The 23,270-nt window shown below is 40.6% G+C and overlaps 1 protein-coding gene across 1 annotated transcript; it reads right to left on the bottom strand.

Annotated features, from left to right (window-relative positions):
- Positions 1 to 242: 242 nt before the first annotated feature.
- Positions 243 to 20,231, bottom strand: MRPS31 (mitochondrial ribosomal protein S31). The gene is made up of 7 exons (XM_069011674.1): positions 20,077 to 20,231; positions 17,563 to 17,850; positions 16,722 to 16,880; positions 12,126 to 12,272; positions 9,832 to 9,905; positions 5,579 to 5,722; positions 243 to 601 (listed from the first exon to the last, which is right to left on the bottom strand). Exons 1-7 carry the CDS (start codon positions 20,196 to 20,198, stop codon positions 390 to 392), a joined length of 1,146 nt encoding a protein of 381 aa, XP_068867775.1. The 5' UTR covers positions 20,199 to 20,231; the 3' UTR covers positions 243 to 389.
- Between the last annotated feature and the right edge of the window lie 3,039 nt (positions 20,232 to 23,270).

Here is a 23,270-nt window from a genome sequence, read left to right as displayed (position 1 = left end):
GCAAAATGAAAGCATCTGAAGTTTCCCAGAGTGGGAAAGATGATCCAACCTGTCAAAATACAGTCCAGCTGCGAAGGGTGTAGGAAGAGGAATTTAGACCTAGGATTTTGTATTGTCCAAAGAGTAGTTTCAAATTTAAAAGACAACAGTTCTGATAAACTAAATTTTAAATGCACATTCTACAAAAGCCACACTTCTCAGTTCCTTCTTTTGCAGTACCTACACACACACGGAGACACAGGTAAGAAAAGATGACCTTTCCGTTTATTGTTTAAAATACAACTTTCAGGCCACATGATCACTATGCACTGACAGTATTTCCATCCATAAGTAATCATCCATTGTGACATAACAATTCTTCATTTCAAGGGTCAGCACTTTCCCAAGTCTCAAATCTCTTGAAGAAGCTCCTTCTTTTCCTCGAAATACTTCTGAAACCACTCAATATGTTCAACCTTCTGCTTAACACTTAGGTATGGGTTTTTTGAAAGCCCACAGATGACTAGTTCCATGAAGTGGCGGATAGGTCCTTCCTTGGGAAAGCCTTCGAGGTGTTTCTCCAGAAAGATATGTTCATGAAATTCAGCATCATCCTCCATCCCTAACAGAAAGACGAAGGAAAAAAAGACAAAGTTGTTATCATAATACAGCAGCAAGTTTAACAAAGTAAAAAATAATATAGTTTGCAAATAATCTTAAATAAGTAACATTAATGGTTCTGCTCACATTTCTAAGAATATGTAATATTTAAATCAAATTTCTGGCTGGTAATCTTGATAAAAGCTGATGCTGGGGTGGAAGTAGAAGGAATAATTCTAACCAAAAATCAATCTTCTTGCTAAAATCCAGTTTGTTCAATACTTAAAAATTTTGATTCATCATTGGTATCACCTTTTAGATTGCAGGCACTTTCTTAGTAAATTTTCAAAGAGAACACTGATTGCCTAAATTCTGCAGAGGATTAAAGAATACAAGCTAGTCTTGAACAAATGAGGCAACCTCAGAAAGTATCAAATACTGAACAGCTAACAAACACTTAATGTCCATTCCAAGTCATGCTTTTAACATTCTATTGCTATCAAATGGGCACAGAAATTTGTTTTTCTGACATTTTCTGAATATGTGAGTGTATGATGATGTGAAAGTGTTGTGTATATCACCAGCTGCTTTACAGTCATAGCCATCACCAAAGATGATGCATTCAAAAGCCTCCACAGGACATGGGACAAGGGATTATTGGAGATAGGGTAAACTTTTGTTCGTTGTCCTGTGGAATTTTTTGCTGTTGTTCATACTATGATGGTAGAGATAGACTCAGAACACAAATTCCTACATAGAGAAAAAAGGCTGCTTTTGCCATTCCTAATTTTGAGGGGAAAAAACAAAAGGCAATCTGGGATTTGTAATGAAAGATTTTTCTTCAGTTATATATACATAAAAAATTTTATTTGATCCCAAATTGCTTTCACCCTTAAATAAAAATCTGTTCTTAGAGAAAAATATTGCACCACTTCCAGATGACAAAAATGAGAAGTCTATACCATACACATGAGTATGGTGTACATGTTTTTCTAAGCTAGCTAGTTATGTTTTTCTATATTACTTGATAAAATTAAATCAGGAGTATTAAAATTGAGGTAATTAAGCCACATTAGTCCTAGGCTTCCTTCTTTATAGTAGAGTTTCTACAGTTTCAGAAGAAACGATGCACATCTCTGGGATGGAGAAGTCACTCAGATTGTATTTGTTAAGTCTATATTACTTTCTTCCTGCTTTAAACTTTAGGTACTGCAGTATCTGAAGGAGCTGAGAAATACCTGTATTTTTCCTAGAAATACATGAGTGCATCAATACCAGTTGCACACCACATTCATCTCCGTCGTTCTTGAAGAAAGAACGTTTCCTTCTTCAGAAGCCCTCTCCTTGTTCCTTTATGTTGAAAGTTATGATAAAAAAAACCCAGGTAATGTCAGCTTCAGAAAGCATGGGTCTGCTGCACTTGGAAAACTACATCCACGGACAAGAAGCAGTGATGATCCTTTCCCTATGCCACCCATGCTGCCTTTCCCCCACCAAGGGGAGGTAGAATCTTAGTGTACCTGGATGCTACTGGTTGCTTTTTCAAACTAACAACCTTTCCAGATTTCCATACTTTCACCAGTCTCAAAAATCCAAGAGAACTAAACCAAACAAACTCACTACTGAAAGAATCTGAATAATGCTGACAGTAAAATTTGGCCTTCTGGATGCTCTTCTTCTGGGGACAGTTACAGGGTATCAGGAGATTGTGTCTAATAAATAATTTCACCAATTTTCATCTTTAACCCCAAATAAACAACTTTGGGTTAAATGAACAAATAAAAAACAAACAATAAAAAAACTCACAAAAATGCAGGTCAGAAGGAAATATTACATTATGTATTCTGCTCTCCCTTTTGCCAAAGACTGTACATGGTTTGGGGATGAAGTGTTAAGTCCAAATATTTCAGTTAGACCACATATTTCAGTCCTCAAAAAAGTAAAGTGTGCATCACAAAAAAGGACACCACAGCTGCCCAAAGCATCAGAGGCTGAAACCTCTGGTGGGAACAGATTAGATGAGATAATGACTCCCCTCACCCCTAGCAAGCCCTGACTCTTGCTGCAAGCCTGTCCCTCAGCCTCTCTTGCACTGTCCTCAGAAACTTAATTTGAAAGAACATGCATGGTAGCAGTCTAAAGTGGAGGATTTTTTTTTTCAACCTCAAAACACGAAGACACCCACTCTCAATATCCTATTTCCAATCCCCCACATACTACAAAACAGAAAGTCTAGGAAATTTCTCTCACTAAAACACTAATCCTTCCAAAACATGACCAACTTTGTCTTAAAGATGTCAATCCAAACACAGATGTTCATCCCTTATAGGGAGTGCTGCTGACATGTTATAAAGATGACTGAGTATTCTGATCTAGAGAAAAAATGTTCCTGTCCATGGCAGAGGGTTTGAACTAAATGATCTTTAAAGGTCCCTTTCAACACAAAGTATTCTATCCTTTGAGGATTTTTAGAATTACATCAGTCATACTCTACAGTAGGTCCCTAGAACAGACCCAGAGTTTCTAAAGAAACCCCAACGCAATGGTTGTGTAACTTTGCCAGCTTTCTTGGCAAGATGATCCAATATTTCTCTGCTGGGAACAGCAGCTCAGCTAAACAGCAACTAGACAGGACTTGGTGAACTTTTGCCTGCAGAAGCCATCAGAGGCAACTCAGGAATTAATTTTCTGAGACCTTTCTATCACTTGTGCAGTAACAATCTCTGGCCCACCAAAAGCATTTGCTCCTCATAATGAGGTGCTAAAGCAAATTAGCACCTACAATCTGCACTGCCCTTTTTAGCTTTTTGAAAAATTACAGCATAAATGCACAGAAATAATAAATGAGGCATAAATAAATGTCTTTCCCAACTTTTTGCCGCAGCAATCATAGAGCAGCATTAAAGCTACTTAGAAGCAGGACAGGCAAGCAGAAAGAAGAAGGAGTGAGAACAATGTTATGCAAGCCATACTAATGGTTTGCTAATCTGGTAAAAATTAATCAGAGGCTGGAGAGATGGAGAGGAAAAAAAAGGTAATTTTCTGCTTAACAGTGACTTCAACTGCATTGGACAAGGGAAAGGACATGCAGGTAAGAACAAACAACAGGGCAGTAAGGTGGGGGGAGGGGGGAAGGGGGAAGACTGCTGCTGGCCACTGTAGCAAGCCAGCATGTCTAGCCACATCTTCAGATGTTCACACCAAAATAATTTCAAAAACCATGACCTCGCCCTGGTACCACAAAGCACAGCACAATGCCTTGGTGAAGCACTCTAACGAGAACACCAGAGATGCTCTGGAGCCAAGAAAAAGTTATAAGAGGTTGTCTTTCTTTTTTATATTTAGTTTAAAACTTTAAAGGCTTTCATAATGCTAGAAGTTGAGTATACATGCTTCCTCAACAGAAAATTTAATTGCACTTACATTTTTAAAGCCACATGCTTGTGGCATAGAAGAATAATCACACATTTCTGGATACAGAACAAGGTAAAGTAACCTCCTGCTATTGAGGGAAATGGCTGTTACAAAACTGCAAAATTAACAGCAGAAAGGGGCATCTTTCTTTTGCAAAGACACTGAAATTACAGCATGTTGATATACCCAGAGTGAGGTTCTCGAGCTTTAACTGTGCTTTGACACACCTGATGTGATTAACAGCCTGTGGCTGGCAGTCTGATAGGACAGCATTTACTGACTTGGTATTTCGCCCTGAGAGGTGACAGGTTTTGGAAGGCTCCACTGGAATTTTCCACATGACTAGTCTTTGTGGACAAATCAATGAAGATTCTTGTTTTAACTATATGTAAAGACTCTTTGTCCGTTCCCCGCCCCATCCCAGACAGCGCGGTTCCAGCCGCACGGCTGCAACAGGGAAACCATTGCCCGCCAAAGACACTTTGTCAACTGATGGTCCCAGACAGCAGGGTTCCAGCCACATTACAACAACACAAAAACCATTGGCCACAGTGGTTTTAAGCTTGCAAAAACATGACTAGAGTATACTTGGATTACTACATGATGGAACAGATCAATCCTGGGAGCAGCGATTAAGTTCTGTGAAGAAACTGCCAAATAGGATGAGAATAAACATTAAGAAACAATGAAGCACATTATTCAATTTTCAACTCAGTATAGGAGAGATTTTCAAAGACTCCCAGCTTCAGATACTAACCTGTTTTGCTTTCAGTGACTGAATCATTACAAAGCAGTTCTGTTTGATGTCTTTAAAGTCTTAAAAAAAACCCCTAAAACCCACAGCCAAGCTCTCCCTGAAGTTATGAAGTCCTCTTTCCTATACTGCACACTTCGTGTAGTTGTTCTTCACTTCCTTAACATTCACTCACTCTCTCTGCTGGCATAACTTCACACGGAGCTTTTTTTTTTTTTAATGGTAATAAAAGAAAATACTGTGCACAAAGATGCCTAATTAACATAGATGCCCAGAGTGAGTGAATATTGTGACTGTTTATCCTTATGAAACAGACAGAACAAAAGGAGCAAACAACTGTTTAACACTTGGCCTGCCCAGATATGGAACTGGCAGATAGCTGGTTGGGATCTGGCTAGACACTTGGCCCAAGAGCCACACCAAAGAACAGAATCAGCCTTATAAAACACGCACAGGAGTTTTAAGATTCCCCAACTTCTGCTAGGAGCTTAATTTAAAGAAATTGCAGAGTAAAAGGTATTATGTAAGAGACTTGAACAGCCTTTTGGTGTTAAACATATCGGGGGGGTAGGGCGGGAGGGAGGTGTCCCCTTTTTGGCAGCAGCCAGTCCTCAGATCAGCCAAACCACCTGCAAGACTTCACCTGAAGAGTGCCAGAATGAGTTCATCTGAAGCATCTCTGATCTAGGACGGTCGGGAAGTTATATTTGTTAGTATCAAAAGCATGACTCATAGCTGAAACACTGTGTTAAAACAGTCAAAGGTCAAACATGCTTTAATTTTCAGAAAAGATAAATTGAGACAGATAATAAAAGCTCACAGTGCACATACCAACTTCATTGTCAATTGGGAACTCCCACAGTATTCCTTCTTTTGTCCACTGGATCATCTCCTCAAAACCGTTTCGGGGAGGCTGTGCAGTTACTGCTGCAACCTCCTTTGCAAACTCCAGATCCCAAATTGTTGGTGAAGACCCTAAGAAAGAAATTTTATAAAGATCTGTAAGGCGCCAAAGACTTTTCACTAGCTAAAATGAAGTCCATTAACATCAATCTTTACAGAGACTAATACTATCAGCTGTGCAAATTTTTCTACCTTAGATAACAGCATCACCTTTCTCAAATGAGAATTCTCTGTTGACAAGAAAGTTCATTAAATTCTGAGGTCCTAGGGGAATATTTATTTTTAAGTCTTTCACATAAAGCAATAATTTAATTTTTCCACAATCATTCTTCAGTTTTGTCTTTTAAAAACTGTGGATACAAATTCTGAACTCGACTGGTGCACTGTGCTAAAGGAATCTTACTTCTACAGGAGTTTTCAGGTTCTCACAAAGTCAAACAGCGCCTTTAGGGATGCACCTTTCCTAAAGTATATATATATTTTTTTCTTTTTTAAATCGAAGTGCACTCATATTGCAGCAGTTACTCTTCTTAAGGAGTTCCTGTCCCTCCACCCAGGAGAACTGGTCACGAGCCCAGACTGAACCGCTTCGCTGAACTGAAGGGAACAAGCTGTTACCACAGGACAGGGAGGGACCTCTGGGAGTGCCTTGGGCTGCTGTCGAGTGAGCTGGCCTCAGCTGCACTCCCCTTTGTTTTCCTGTCTCCCTCTGTTATCAACTCACCCTAAGCTCCTTGGAATACAGATCTTCATGTGAATTCAGATATTACAGTCTACTTGGACTGGATCATGGCCACCTATTATCATCACTACTAATAATCACCTATTATTTTACTACTCCTGAGTTTAAGTACTTCAGGCCAATATATAATTTCATCTTTGGCTCAGTGGCTTATAACTCAACTGAATTAAAAAATAAAATCTTCCCCCCTCCTTTAAGAGAAAACACAATGAAAGGGCAAATGGTATTTTTACATACAGAAAAAAAGTGTTTTCAGGGGGTTTTTTTGTGTTGATTCAGAATATACTTAGACAAATTACTCCTTAAGAGGGAAATTTCCAGAACTGTATTACCAAGCCAACTACTTTGATTTGAGGGCTGGAGGCAGGAATAAAATACAGCTATAAGACAACACGAGAAACCATATCAGAATTAAACTATTGTCCACATCCTAAAGAAACCAATAAATCCTCTAACAGAGGAAAGCAGAAACTAATTTTTCAAGCTTGCAGTAAAAGTGATAGACTATATTTTTACCTCTGTGAAACAGAAAATAATACTGACATTATATGTTAACAGTTATGAAGAGTATTTTCAGGATGCCAATTTTCTTTCTAGTTAACATTCAAGTTTTCAAAATCTATGCTCAATACTTAAAACAAAACTTGCTTTTCTGTCATCTATTAACAATATTTTAACCCATTATCTCCATTAATATGAACCAAGACAGTGAAAACAAGTGAATCAAGGTATCAAGTATGACACTGGTATTTCCCAAGATTAACACCCAAAAAAAATGTTTGTCATCCGGCTGAGTCAGTAAACCAAGTAATCAGCTTCCTGGTCCAGAATACTGTGTAGATTTCCTCAAGGCTACCTGGAATTAAACAAGGAAACACCACACAAAAGGCTGAAAGAAGCTTACCTCTTAACATCTAATTATAAATACAATAAAGTCCACTTGCTCTCTTACACAATTTGTACACATTCCAATTTTGCATTCAAAAAAAAAAAAAAAGTGTATCTCAACTTTTACCTGGTGTGACTACTATGAGCCATTGTGTCTGCATTCTGTTCATGCAAGAAAGAAATCTTAAATTCTCACCATTTTACCTAAGTTTGATTCAACTCAAAATACATTTTCTTGAACACTGCTTTTGTTAAGACAGTTAAAAACAAACACTACATCACTCATTATGATTTTTACATGTAAAATGGACCAATTTTAAGGATATTGGCAGTCTTAAAAACCAGTAAACTGAATTCCATTCTAATAAACAACTTTCATAGAGGTGGCTGTATTCAGAAAGTTCACAGCTGCCTGAAAATATGCAAATAGCACTATTTGACATTTCAGTAAAAAAATTAAGTAATCAAATTAATGTCGTTTCAAGTGTTAAAAAAATAGAAAACTACTCAGCTAGAATCTGGCAAAAACTTACAGTTCAACTCTTGAAACAGAAACAAATACTCACCATTTGATAAGCTAGCAGAGAGGAGTTCTATTTCTGCTGCTGGCTTTACATAAAGTTCTAAGTCACTACACTGGAATAAAGTCTGTTTTTCAAAAGGGCCTCAGAATAGCTGAGGGAAAACAGCATATTAAAGATCAGTGCTAACAAGGTAGTGTCATTATTCACAATGACAAGTGAGGGAGGGAGTTCTTTACACAACTTGCCCATATTCACACACTCTTAGCCAAATCCAGCCTACTAAAGCCAGGTGTTCATGAGTGAAAGCTATCCCTGTTAGGTAGCATTATGACTGTTCCTGCAGAGCTGTGCCATTCAGTGAATATGAAGGTTGGTCACACCTGTTTTGACTTTAGTTTGGTATCTTTTATCTCATGTGAGCTTTGGCATGTATATTTGGTGGATAAGGAATTGGTTGGGTGGTCACATCCAGATGGTCCAAGGCTCTTTCCAGACCATGCACTCAATGGTCAAAAGCTCAATATCTGGATGGAGACCAGTGACAAAGTGGTGTCACTCAGGAATCCATACTGGGACCAGTATTGTTCAGTGTCTTCATCAACACCACAGCCAGTGGGATTGAGTGCACCCTCACACATTAGCAGGTGACACCAAGCTGACCGGTAAAGCTGACACACTGAAGGACAGGATGCCATCCAGAGGGATCTGGACAAGCTCAAAAAGTGGCCCCACGGGAACCTCATGAGGTTCAACAAGGCCAAGTGCAAGGTGCTGCACCTGGGTTGGGGCAACCTCCAGCATCTACACAGGCTGGGGGATGGACTGAGAGCAGTCCTGTCAAGAAGTGTTTAGTGAGACTGGTGGATAAAAAACTGGACATGAGCCAGCAATGTGCATTCACGGCCCAGAAAGCCAACTGCAATCATAAAATGAAGCATGGCCAACAGGTTGAGAGAGAACATTCTGCCCCTCTGCTCTCATGAGACCCCACCTGGAATGCTGCATCCAGCTCTGGGGTCCTCAGCACAGGAGGGACACGGACCTGTTGGAGCAGGTCCAGAGGAGGGCCATGAAGCTGACTAGAGGGATGGAACATCCCTCCTAAGAGGAAAGGCTGAGAAAAGCTGGGGTTGTTCCTTGTGGAGAACAGAAGGCTCCAGGCTGACTTTATTCAATCTTTTCAATACTTAAGGGGAACTTGTAAGAAAGATGAAGACAGAATTTTTTGTAGGGCTCACTGCAACAGGACAAAGAGCAGTGGTTTTAAACTAGAAGAGGACAGATTCAGACTAGACAAAAGGAATAAATTTTTTCAAATGAGGGTGGCAACATACTGGAACAGGTTGCCCAGAGGGGTGGTAGATGCCCCATCCCTGGGAACATTGGGTGGGGCCCTGATGAACCTGATCTAGTGGAAGAGGTACCTGCTCATTGCAGGGATGTTGGAATCAGGTGACCTTTAAAGGTCCTTTCCAACCCAAACTTTCTACAATTCTAAACATACATTAAGGACTTTACAACAGGTGAAGCAAGGAGTCATTTGTCAGTCACAGATGGGATCTTCCCAGCTCCATCTGGAACACTAAACAAAAGGCCCGACAGCAATCCAATGTGTAGTCCTGGATTTCTACTACCCTGCTTATGTGTAGCCGCCTGCAGGGCATGTTTGTTTCCTTGGGATCACAGCCTCGCATTTCCTTGCAACTTGACCAAATAAGCTGGAGCCAACATACCCATCCTCCAGGCTGGCTTTACACACACAGAAATAACACTGACCTTTGTGACAAAAAGCCAGTTATACCCTTTAAGTTCACGTACAGAGTGCCCTGATCAGCACAGAAAACCTTCCATCACACTGCATGGAAGTTTCACCTGGTAAAAATCACAGCTACATCAAAGTAGTAATTTCTTTTATCAGTCTGAAAGCAGAAAGTGAACAGGTCATGTCTCCTCACAAAAATCTCTTGATATTCTGAAAATGCAGAACTTAGCCTCATTGCATTCTTCATTACTGAATTTCCACTAACCTATTTTCAGTGCATCCTCCGGTTCTGTAGAAGCCTTGGTGAATATATTAAGCCTCTTTCCTACTTTGAGACTTCTATAAACAAAAAAGAAAACCGATATTTAGTATTTCACAACACCTCACAACACTGCCAGATAGCAAATTAAAAAGCACAAAATATTTTCATGAACTAACAGATCTCTGGAGACACACACACACAAAAAAAAAAATAGTGACTCTCACTAAATCTTCAGGCTTTTAATCAGAGAAAGTGTTTATGACTTTATTATTCATCTGTAACAGAGCTTCTCAAAACATTTCCGTGTGAAAGAACAAGCATAAATCAAGCACTGTATTTGCAGTCAATTTTAACTGGAATATTTGGGAATCTGAACAAAGGTAAACAGTATCAAGCCACAGTACTTAAGTGATTTTACAAAGTTGCAACTATCGGAAGACTTGGGTTCTTTCCCTGAAAAAAAATATTGCACAATTCAGGGACGGAAAAGGCAACAGCTAAATCAAGTAATTCCTGCTTTATGACATAAATAGCCCTTTTGGAAGATTACACAGCCACCTTCTTTGCCCTACAGCAAAGAGTCAGAGCATATCCCTATGGTATACTTTCAATAGCATCACCCTGATGCTCTCTCTTCTGAATATAAACATATTTCACTCTGACCATCTATTTTCAATCAATTTATCATTACCATAAGCTTATTCTAAAAAAAAAGATTAATTAAAAATACAATAGTTCAACAAGTAATCAAATTTTTATAAATTAAAACAAAAACCAATGCCTTTAGAATCAATTATGCTTTTAATCATACCATCTTCCAGGTTTCCACTGAAATTATAACAGTTCCTACATTTTGTTATTACATATCCACTGTCACCCTGGCAAGATTTACCCTTTCTGACCTTAAAAATCTACCCTTCTGAATTTACTGGAGATTTCTAATGGTCTCAACTACTTCTGCAAACCTGCTCTTGTCATATCACCTTTTAGTGATGAAACTACCCTGGATCTATTTCAGTACAGAGCAATCTAGTTACAGAGCCTTAAAAGAATGTTGATTTAGGATTATGTTTTCCTATCTGTGTGTAACTCCCAATGACATTGGCCAAAGATACATGCATGTCTTGGAAGAACATTTATTTTAAAATGACAAGTTTAAGTTACTATAAAGCAACATCACTCATTTCATTGCAATGTACTAACTTGACTTAAACTTAGGTATTCTTCCTAACCCATTCTTTTCCTAATCAGTTAATAAGTAAATCCATTCAATTTTCAGGTGTGCAGCAGGGAACTCAGGCCTGAAACTGGAGACAGTTTACTCATTACAGGGATTTAAAAAACTATTTTAAGGTGCTGTTTCTGAAGTTATATACCAAGTACAGTTCCACCACACACAGAATACTGAACACCTGCTCACCCATAAACTCAGGCTTTTCTTTTCCTTTGTTACCCAGTTTCTGTCTTCACCATGATCTACCTAAACACAAATGCTTCCCTCAATTTACAGGCCCTAACCCCACAAAAGAGATTCATTTGGAAAGTAAATTAATGACAAGAGAAGTTAATCTTACTAAAAACTTGTAGAGAAACAATACATTGAGAAGGAATGCAGTGATGAGCTGCCATGGGAAAATGGAAAGACTGCAAGCACAGCTTACAGGAGTAAACCAAAAATGTAAGAGCACTCCTCAATTCACTAAAAACAGTGGCCACATAATGCAGCAGCAAAATAAAGGAATACCCTGAAATCACATGTAAATTATAAAGTTAATTTCATAGACAATTATAATAACACAGATGATAAAAAAATCAATTACAGAATGAGGTGGTAATAAATAAATAAATAAATAAATAAATAAACCAACTTTAATATCTCTTTAAAATCCCAACAGAATGGATGAAACTTTTCTAAACGTGGAACTTGATAAAGTTTTCCACATGAGGAAAGCAAGCTTTCAAAGCCTCCATTTCCCAAGAAGTTAAGAAAGTGACATAAAATTGTATTATGCATAGGCGAGAATAATTTAAACTAGTTAAGCACAATTACATTTCAGCACCGAGTACTTTTATTAAGGTGCAATATTAAAAAAATGCACCGTATTTAATTAGCTGGTCACCATTAAATACCTTGTTCTCACAATTTATTTCAATGCTAACAGTGCTTTTCTTGAAAAATACTTAAGCAATTTCTTTAAACTCTGAAGTATTGCAACATGAATATGTACAACTAAACCTAAAATATTATCCTCTAGAAACTGCATGCCTTCTATTGGAAGTGAACACAGCAAAAATACCTTCTGGAGTCAACAGACTGAGCTGATGATCTTTCAGGCCTTATTCTTCGACCATCCTCATCCAACTGCAAGGAAATGCGACCGGATATCCTCGCACTCCTCTGAGCTGGGGTCTGCCTTTTAACTGTCATTTCTGAAATAACGTTGCTGAAATTAAAAACATGAAATGTAAAGACTCAACAAATTGAAAAAGCAAGGAAGTTTGTCATATGTATTAACCAGAAACTCTATTCTCAATTGGTTTCATAAGCTTCTATGAGACAGAATTATATATTCCTCACAAAATACATCCATCTTTAATCCATCAAACATTCAAGTCTGATGTTTTAAACTGTTTGTTTAATTTTATATATGAAAAGTGCTGCTTTAGCCTATTTAATCTACAATGAATGCCTTCTTTTAAATTATTTAGTTTCTAACTAAAAAAAAAAAATCATAAATCTGTACACCAATATTCACTGAGTGTACTAGGTATGTTGTGTTTAAGCAAATGGGGAAATTCTCTGGATACAAGAAACAGGCTGAAATAGGGAGGCAAAAATCACCAAATTTTTGGACAGGAACCAACACTGCCCAAGGACAGAGCTGTGCTGCTGCAGACCAAAAGGAATCTTGCCTTCACACATCAGCTGACATGGGCCAATCATGCCACCCTAATAAGTAGGTCACCTTTCCTGATCCACTGCAATCTGTTGCATTGCATAATCATATTACAGCATTAACAGACCACATCTTCCTTCGTAATTCTGGAGTGAAAATCATACGTGAAGAGCAAATGCTCTGACCTCTTCCAGCACCATACGCAGCTCGTTTTGATCGCCAAGGGCAAACCACAGCCCCTTTCTGCCCCTGCCTGTGAGCTCCCTTCACTGGTAACTCTGCTGGCTGGGAAAGGCCAAGCTGGTAACTCTTCCTCACAGCCTTCTCTCCACCCAGCCACTTCCAGTCACACACAGTCACCCCAAACTGCAGGACTCAAGTTTTAAGACATAAACATGGTCTCAAAAAATAAAAATAGGCCAAGTCAAAAATGCTGTGTTATCCATTTTATGAAAATGTGAATGAAATTCAAACTATGCTTTTGGCAGCTTAAGTCAAAAGAGATTTTACTGACAAGAAAGAAATACTTCTGGAAAATTGTAAAAGCTAATTGCCACAGAAACACAGCATGATTTCTCTTCAGTCTAGGATGTGGTTTCAAATGGCAGAACAAGAATAGCATGGCTCTTCTTGTACCTACTCTGAAATAAAGGCATCTGGAAACAAGTTTTAAATAGTTTCATTTTAATTTTAAATAAAAAGCAATCTCAGATTAGTTGCATATCTCACATTAGAAATTACTCTATGAAGTGGCTACTGACATTAGTAAGCTGGTGTTGGGCCAGAGGCTTGACACACTTATGAGGGTCAAAGGGACATAATTCCTAAGGTCAGCCACACACAGCCCAGCCCAACAGCTTGACTCAGCTGTGACCTAAAAGGCTGGTGTGTTCCTGTGCTTCAGGGCAGTCAGGATTGCTCAGAGAAGCTCTCTTCCCTGACTTACTTGCAGTTTTGCACTGTAGATGTGGAAAGACTACACTACCAAGCTATCAGAACACCATGGCAATGGCATCATGTTCCTCACCAGGAAATCCTAATGTCACCCCTACCATTGGTAGGTGTATGAATGTTTCTGGCAGCAACATTCATCACTCATTAAAAGCGCACCTGTACTAACAAAAGTACAACTACAAAGATTTTTTTAATGCCTTTTGAAATAAAAAACATCAGTTTAAGAAGTGACACTGCAACCCCAGTGTACCCATAGTGATTAGCTATTAGATATTACCTCATGTTCCAACATGATGTTAAAAACCGAAGTTCCTAAATACACCTGCCTTCCAGAGATGAGAAGTGGTAGGACTTTTGTAATAACCACAGACTCTCTCTCTTTTATGATCATCAGCCAATAATTATAATATTTAAAACGGAGACCCAAAGAGCTTTGGATATATTCTAGCCAAAGCTCTGAATTACTTTTCTTGTTCACCCAAAACAGGAGCTCAAATTGTAGGGCTGCAGATTTTATTTTGGTGCAGCACTGTTGTGATTTCCATTGAGTGAAACTTCAGCCCACACTGAGAAAAATAAATTCCTGTATCGTTAATATTTTCCCCTCCTAGACAGGAATGCCCTGTCCTCGTGCTTGCTACAGCAATGAGATGACTGCATACAACAGTGACCTCTGGAGGTCTTGCCACAAGCCTGGTAAAAATAATTTGTACAAAAGATCTGGACAACATACAACTCATTACATATTACAAATCACAACAGCAGTATTCAGCTTTTTGCAGTTCAGCATATGTGGCTCTACTGCTTGTGAAAGTATCTAATTTTTAAATATTGTAAATAACTGAGGAATATATATTGGCTTTTAAAACGTGACAGTATATTGAATGCAAAACCTTTCTAGAAAAAAATGGAAAGTTAAACTGCAGGTATTCTTCTACTGTCAAATAAAACTCAACATAAAATAATCATGTATGAACAAAAGTGAATGCTTTCTAATATATTAAAAACATTTTCATGCATTTTGTGGATTGAGGTATCATGGAGCATAAATCATGCAAAATCAAGTCTGAGGGCTACTGGGCTTTGTAAAAAACATTTTTAAACACTAGTCAGAAACCTGAAAGTACTGTATTTATCTCAAAGAACTAAAAGTCAGTACTGACTCTAAAATGTTACTATAACCAAGTTTTTTGTCATGAAAATCAGCACAAATTGCTGGTCTTTCTTGAAAACTCACCCATTGATAAGAGTTTCTGGTACCTAACTCTTAAGGAAGAAAACTAAAACTTTTCAGCAAATGGCGGCAGGAGGAGGAGTGTATTTGCTAGGGGAACCAAGCTAGGTCACAAAGCTGCCTCGGGGAATAGAACTTGCCAACGTAGAGCACAGCAAGCCAGCCATGACATTCCAAAAAGGCTGGTTCTGGCTAAGGAAAATGCATTTTTTTAACTATAGTGCTTCATCCCCAAGCATGTCATAAAACATTGTAACATCATATCTTTACCCATCAAACAAAAATACAGAAGCACTATATAGCTTTTAAATTTCTGAAGAATTTAAACTCTCTTTCAAGAGAAAAAAAACCCTTTTTGCTTTGACTACAACTTCCTTAGTCACCGTCTTTCTTCCACTGCAGCCAGAGCTGGGTCAGTGCTTCAGGGAAAGTGCCACAGGTGACGAGAGAGTGAGCCTGTGATGCCAACAGGCAGACAAACCACACCTAGACAGGAGCATGTGCACCCCAAGGAAGGGAGACAGGCACATTCCAGGTTAGTCACTACACAGATTAGCTCAGTCAGTATCTCCATGGTCCTCCAACATCTCAGGTACTCAAGTACATTTGAATTACATTTAAGTTGGCCACCCACAGCCCATGCCACTATTAAGACATTTGTGTACTCTGCCCTTCTAAAGAGCCCAGTGACAGAGAGGGAATAAGCTCCCTGGTAATTAACAGTTTAATGAACATACGCTCTATATAAACAGTCCTTTTATCTGGAGAACAGATATTTTGCTTAATGAAGTTATTCAGTGAGCATTGTTAACCCCAGTAGAGACACTGCAATCATCTAACTCAACCTGTCAGCAAGCATCTGTCTCTTTCTTCCTTAATTTCCACTCAGGCAGACATCACCCACAAACATCATTAGCTCTGCTTGCAGTACATTGATAATCATTCCAGCAGATCCTTTACTGATCCCTACAAGTAATAGTACACATAACCTACAAATAATAATAGATGGATCAAGCTCAAATCCTTGGTTGGGACAAATTCACTTTCAAAGAATAAAACTAAGATATGCAGCTTGCAGTTCGCACTGTAAACAGACATAAAGAAAGGTTTCACATTCCTAGTTTGGTAACAATCCAATTTTCTGTTTGGTTCAGCATTTCACCTGGATTTAATGCCTCATTTTCTGAGTAGCTATTTGAATGCTAGCTGAAAAAAAAAATAGAATGAAAAATCTGTCTTTAGCCATCATCCAAAAGAGCTGCACAACTGTTTGAGTTTCCAAACAAATGTTTCTCATCTGTTTGAAAGCCACACTGGAAACACAGTTAAGCCAAGAGATGAGTTTCATGCGTTGACTGGAAAGTTTTGAAAGGAAGGGTGGGGCTATAAACAGAGCTGCTCTAGTTCAGCTCTGCAGAGCTGTCATGAAAATTCACCAGTCCAGACAGAACGTCTGAAACGTCTACAAATCCATCCATTGTGTGAGAATTTTGGAAGCTTGTGGCAAAAAAACCCCAACCAAACTCATAAAAAGAGCTGTTATTTTGCTAGCCTGTCCAAGAAAGCAATGATCATGCCCAAGGAAGCAATTCTGTTTCTGCAAAACTATTTTAGAAAGATAATGGCAAAATTTAGAGTTTGGTATAGCCAGATCAATAATGTTACTAATACTCATTAATCCAAAGGATAAACTGTCCAAAGGTATCTTTTAGGGCCATCTTTCAAACACAGAAGGCAAGTCACCTTCAGGATGACATTGCAAAATCAGAATTTCAAACATAATTGAGAAAAACAATCAATACACAGACCGTATGTTAACAGTTCCCCCCTTCTTCTGTTTATCTGTGGTTTCTTCATGTCTTCTTAGTTGTGCAAGGAGTTCTGATTCTGTCTGTTTCTTGTTGCGTGGAAGGGAAGATGCAACTGCAGAAGCAGCCTTCACCAGCTCTGGATTTAAAGGCTTGCCTCTGTAAGAGACACAACAGACACAGAGACAAAAAAATAATAATAAAAGCCTTTAATATATTTAAATTGTCATTTCTGTACTGCCATTTTATATCTTAATAACTCAAAAGCTATTCAGATATTTTCCCAAATGGGGGTGGGCAGCAGGACAGGCAGGTTTGCCCCAAATTGCCCTAAACATCAAACACTGAATGACTCAGACAAGCTCTTGTTCCCTAGCCTGGGGAAATGGCAGCTCTGTGCTATTGCACAGCCCCTCAGACACACAGCTTGAAGACTACTGGCAGCACAGACCTGCGGGGTGATAAACATGATGTAACACACTGTGGACAGGAGCAGCTCCAAAGACTTGACTTAATTCTTAATTTTTTTTTTCCTTTTTCCTCCATTTCATTGTATTTTATCTGAACAGTATTTCCCGTCCCATTAAAATAACTTTCCACAGCTAATGCTACCTTTCCAGTCTCACTGTAGAAAAAGGCAGCATATGGTAAACAGCATACAGCACCTTTTGCCCAGATTCTCCCCTCTGATTTACTCCAGTCTAAACTGTGCACCACGCTCCCTCACAAGATCCTTTTCCACTCCTGGAAATGGCATTTGATCGTTTATTTTGTCCTAAATAATTTAAAAAAAAATGGTAATAAGGATAAAGCAGGCTAAGAAAAGTGTGTCACACTGTACCGTTGGGTGTCTTCTGTAGCTCCCTGAGGCACAGAACCATCACTGTCCGGGCCTTCCAGCTTGTTCAGGGCTTGCTTTTTGCTCTCACTGGCTTTTAATTGTTGGAGTTTCTTCCTGTAGCTCACTTCCACTTTCATATTACTAATAATGTCTAACAGCTGCTGCTTTGGTGTTTCTGCTCCATCCTCCTGTCTCTTTGATGCCCCTCCAGGTGTGCTGTCTTTGGAAGCAGCAGATTTATCTTTGTCAGTAGAAAGCACGCTGCTTGTGCTGAAGAGTTCCTGTTTGCTAGATGATATACAAAGTTAGACAACAGAAGTTACAAACAGAGTCCAAGGCTGAATTTTGTAAACCTACAAAAAAACCCAAAACAACAGTTACAACTGTCTAGGCCCAGTGAGTGCAACCTGAGTATGTTCAGTACATGTCAAACATGTACCTTTTGACTTCTAAGAGGGGCGGGGACACCATTTCCAATTCCTACTTATGGTTTCTTCATCCAAAATATAAAGTAAACAACTTTACACACCATTTATTTGTGGAAGAAATACAAGAACTTAAAACTTTTAAAGTATTTCTGCATTAGGTAGCAGAGCGAGTTTGAATTTACTGGTACCTGATACTTAAATTCATTGGTACAATAGAAAACTCACCTAAACTCTTAATATGAGTCAATAAAGAGATCACTCCCAGCCATCTGAAAAAAGACTGTACACACACACTTAACTTCACACATTTTCACACTTGTGGCACTACTACAGATCACATTCCCCCACTCTGCAACATGGATTCTGCTGCAAGGTAACCCAGCAACAAACAGAAAAGTTATTTGGGTTATAGCTCCTCTGCTTAGTTTAGCACATCATTGCAAAGCAGCTAAAACTGACACAGTGCAGCTGAGGATCTGAAGCCAGGGACAGCATGAGCTGCTCAGAAGATTCTGCTACACAGACACAAGTGCATTCTCTAGAAAAACTATCATAAAATTCAAAGAACTGTTCTCTATAACATTCTAAAATGAAGTATTTAAACCTTTACATTCACAATTACTTACTTTGTTTAAAAATCACCCTCAAGTTAGAGAAATAAAGAAAAGAATTAAACATTTATTTTGACTCAAAATAAAAAAACTTCAATACATCTTAAAACACGTCCACAAATCTGAAGGAATTGTGACATACCTCTCCTCCTCACACACATCTCTCTTTGGCTAAAAGAGGAAAATCTGCCAGCTTCAGCAGGCATTACACTTGGGTCACTCTGCACTTAATAAATTGTCAGCATTAAACCCTACATTTCAATGCTGAGAAGCAACAGGAAAACTTAAGGAAAGCTTCAGAACCTCCTTACTGGGAAGATGGTAGGAGCCCTGCTGTCTTACACTGCACTGTTCTGCACAGGTCTTTGACAAACTCCTTTGTCGTTAATTCAGGCTGCATGCTCCTTAAAACTATGTAACCATTCAGAAATCATAGAAACAAAGAATGTTAAGGGGTTGGAAGGGACCTTAAAGATCACCTAGTCCTAACACTCCCTGCCATAGGCAGGGACACATCCTACTAGACTGCATCACTCAAGGCCTTGAACACTGCCAGGGTTGGGGAATCCACAACCTCCCTGGGCAACCTCTTCCAGCATCTCACAACCCTCAAGCAAAAGCATTTCTTCCTAATACCTAACCTAAATTTCCCCTCTTTCCATTTGTACCCATTACTCCTGATGTAATTTGTACCCATATTTCTGACAAAGAGCCCCTCTCCAGCTTCCCTGTAGGCCCCCTTCAGACACGGGAAGGTTGCTGTGAGGTCTCCATGCAGCCTTCTCTTCTCCAGACTGAACAGCTCCAACTTTCTCAGCCTTATCTTTGCCTACAGCGTCAGAAAAGCACAGCAAGACAGAAAGCCTCAGGCACTTAAAGCCAGCAGTACATTGCATCCCTGTATTTCACCTACCATCCAGTTTGCCTTCTGCTGGGGAGCTTGGCCTCAGAGAGCAAATACAGCTACCAAAGAACCCGAGCTGCTTTGGACAAGAGGCCCTCACAGCATCGGTGCATGTTCAAAAATATCGAGGAGCTTTGAAATAAAAAAAAAAAAAAAATAAATGAACGCACAACCGAGCTGTCATTAAAAGCAGTTTAAAATCTTTTAGTAAAAACGAAAAAGAGCTCCCAAATACTGCTCTCAGCCCGTGCTTTGGGCAGGTACAGCAATGCCCAACAGGCAGCGCCGCTCTGCTGATACAGGCTGCAAAGCTACGGTCAGGTCACACATGCTCCAAGGCAGGAAGGCCGGCAAGGAAAGCAGCACGAGAAACACGGCCCACGCCACTCCCCTCTACCCGACTCCATTCCCCGCTGCCCTCTCCTCACCAGTGTCACCGCCACCCAACCCCGGCAGGACAGGCGAACCCCGTCCCTTTGAAGGCCGCTCCTTGGGGCACGGCCCGGCCTCACGGCAATGCCCGGCCAGCGCCGGCACCGTCGGCCAGGCGAGGAAGAGGGGAGGACGGTACCTGTGGGGCCCGCCGTGGGGCCCGCCGTGGGGCCCGCCGTGGGGCCCGCCGTGGGGCCGCACCGCCGCCGCCCCGAGCAGCCGCGCCGCCAGGCCGCCGCAGCCCCGCACGCGGCCCCACATCGCGGCACCGCCACCCGCGGCTGCGTCCCGCGCTCCCGGCGCCGCCGGCCGGGAACAGGAGCCGCGCACGGGCGTTCCGCGCAGCAGCGTTCCGCCCGGCCCCGCCCGGGAGCCGCTCGCTGGCAAACCCGTCCCGGACGCGGACTCTGTCCCTTGCAGCTTTGCCGCTCGGCGGCAGGAGCTCAGGGGTGTTAGGAGAGCACTGCCAGCAGATCGGGGGAATCCTGTTCTGCTCAACCCTGCTGAGGCCACATCTGGAGTGCTGTGTCCAGTTCTGGGCTCCTCTGTGCAAGAGAGACATTAGGGTAGGGCGCGCATCCTTCTGAAAAATGGTTCAAAAATGTCCCCAAGCCTTCACTTCATTAGTGCAATCTACTCTGGAAAGGCCAGCACTGTCCCGTCTCTTGCAGCTGACCGTAGCACATCAGTACACAAACCACTGTCCCTGCGTAAGGCCTTGCCTGCAAAAGCCATCGCACTCTTTCTCCATGCCCAAGCCCACGTGGTACTGTCCTGCTTGACCCACCTCTCCAGACGGTCTGAACAGCATCCACTGCAAGGTGCTGGGTGAGTTTTGATGTTTCTGCAGCTCTGGCTGCTATTCTGGGACAATACTTGCCACGAACTGACATTAGTCCTCCTGGACAATGAGGATTTCCGTATGAATTAGGAACGGCAAACTGGCTCACAGGGAGTAAATGTTTCTCTGTGGTTGGCTGGAGATGGTATAGGGCCCAAGAGATAGCCTTGGACTGCTGGTACCCTGCAGAATGGAAAGAAACACACCTTGCAAAGGAACCCTTTCCTTTCCTTTCCTGCATCAGACAAGTTTCCATGGCATCTCCCTGAAAGCTTTCCATCTCCCAGAGGTCACCCATCCCTCCACTGCTAAAATACTCTGTTGAAGAGGAGTTGTGCCACTCAGTGGACCATCACATCCCAAAGTCAATCACACATACCCCAGGCCAGACCCCTTGAGTGCCAGAAAGAACTTCCACATTCCTGCAAAGCACTTACAAGCCAAACTCTCTGCACACATGTCCCATTTCTATCCTGCCTAAATCCTTTGAGGGGAAGCTCGAAGTTAAGCTCCAAGCAAATTGATACCTCAGCTTAGGAGAGTCTCTCGGGAGTTATGGCAGTTCTTCCATGGTCTTCCTACACGCACAAAGTGTGTGTGCAATTCCTAAATAAATTCTTCTTTAAAACAAAAAGCCCTCCGCAGCAGCACGGTGCATGGACAAAAGGAACAGTTCAGCTGAGCAGCCACGGGTGCAGGCAGCAGAAACAGCCACGTGGTGGCGATGTGCTCCTTGTAGTGCTGCATTCCCGGGCTGTAAACGCTCCCAGGCAACATTCCAGCTACTGTCACCGTCTCCATCTTTTATACAGGGGCCAGATAAGAGCAGAGCGGGCCTGGTGGTCTGCCCGAGGAATGTGGCTATGAAGAAGCACCCTGAAATGCTCAAGGCCTGATGTTTCAGCTGGCAAAATGTTATGGCAGACAGCATGTGGTTTAATGGCATCTTAATCACAAGGTTTATTGCATCAGGAATTTAGATGGCTTTCACCAACTGGATCTTCCAACAGTGCTGCAGTCCTGCTAAAAAAGAACTCAGCACACAGGTCAAAATTCTTTGCAATGAAACAGTAATCTCTAAGTATTGCAGGTTATTTGAGATGCACAATTAACGCAAAATCACTAATTACAACAGACTCCGCTTTTTTTTTTTTTTTTTTACATTAAAGAAATTAAAATTCAATTTCTAAAATAATTTTTAACCTAGGCTGTTCTTCATTAACAATTGCCACACCTGGAGTACTGCCTCCAGCTCTGGGGTCAGGAGAACAGGAAGGACATTGACCTGTTGGAGCGAGTCCAGAGGAGGAACACCAAGTCGATTAAAGGGCTGGAGCATCTCCCCTACAAGGAAAGGCTGAGAGAATTGGGATTGTTCAGCCTGGAAAAGAGAAGGCTTCAAGATGATAGCCAAAATGCAGCCTTCCAGACCTGAAGGGAGCCAACAAGAGAGCAGGAGAGTGGCTTCAAAGTGTAACAGAGCAGGTTTAGATTACTTATTAGAAAGAAATTCATCACTGTGAGGGTGGTGAGGCACTAAAAACAGGTAGCCCAAAGAAGCTGTGGATGCTCCTGGAAGTGTTCAAGGGCAGATTGGATGAAACTCTGAGCAACTCAGTCTAATGAACAGTGTCCCTGACCATGGCAGGGGGTTTGGAACTAGATGGTCTTTAAGCTCCCCTCCAACCAGTATGTTACATAAACATATAAGAAAATAAAATGTGAACCCTGCAATTAATTAAAAGTGATGGAAAAAAAAGATACATTTAAGTTTATAACTTTATTTACACTGCTTTTTCCTTGGTTTGCACTTTGAAAGTAGGAGCCATCAGTTTCATGTGGTGAAAAACACCATGGATCTAAGATGAAATATGTAGGTCTGCATGTCTCTACCCATGCAAACACATATACAGCTCAACAGGGATTACAGGGCATACAGTGCTTCCCAGAAACACGATCACTGATTATGGCTACTGCTCATTTACCTTGCCACAGATTGTACAGTGTCCTACTGCTTTCAACTAGACATTGTTCATGATCAGCCTTATTGCAAACACTTCAGGTAACTGCAAATCAAAAGGGGGAAAAAAAAAGTTGTGTAGTTTCAGCTGAGAAAAGCAGTATTAGCCCTCGCCATAGTGGTTTAGGCCACTATATGCCACCTCAGAGATCCGAAAAACCGGGATCATGAAAGCACAGCTTAGGAGAGTGTCTCGGGAGTCTCAGCAGTTCCTCTGTATACACAAATTGTTGTTATTTCAGGGTACGCAATTCCTAAATAAATCCTTCAAAACAAAACAAAACAAAACAAAATTTAAAAACCCCGACAACAATAACAACAAAATCACCCAACTATAAGAAAAATAAAAAAAAAAACTTTTAAAAAAAGACCAAAACCACCAAAAAATTAAAAAAAAAAAAAAAAAAAAAAAAAAGAAGTGGTTTTAATTCATAAATTCGGTTGCATCCTGTTCAGTAAGCCGAAACACAGC

Source organism: Aphelocoma coerulescens, chromosome 1, assembly GCF_041296385.1.
Source record: "Aphelocoma coerulescens isolate FSJ_1873_10779 chromosome 1, UR_Acoe_1.0, whole genome shotgun sequence".
NCBI lineage: Eukaryota > Metazoa > Chordata > Aves > Passeriformes > Corvidae > Aphelocoma > Aphelocoma coerulescens.
This window is presented reverse-complemented; position numbering and strand designations above follow the sequence as displayed.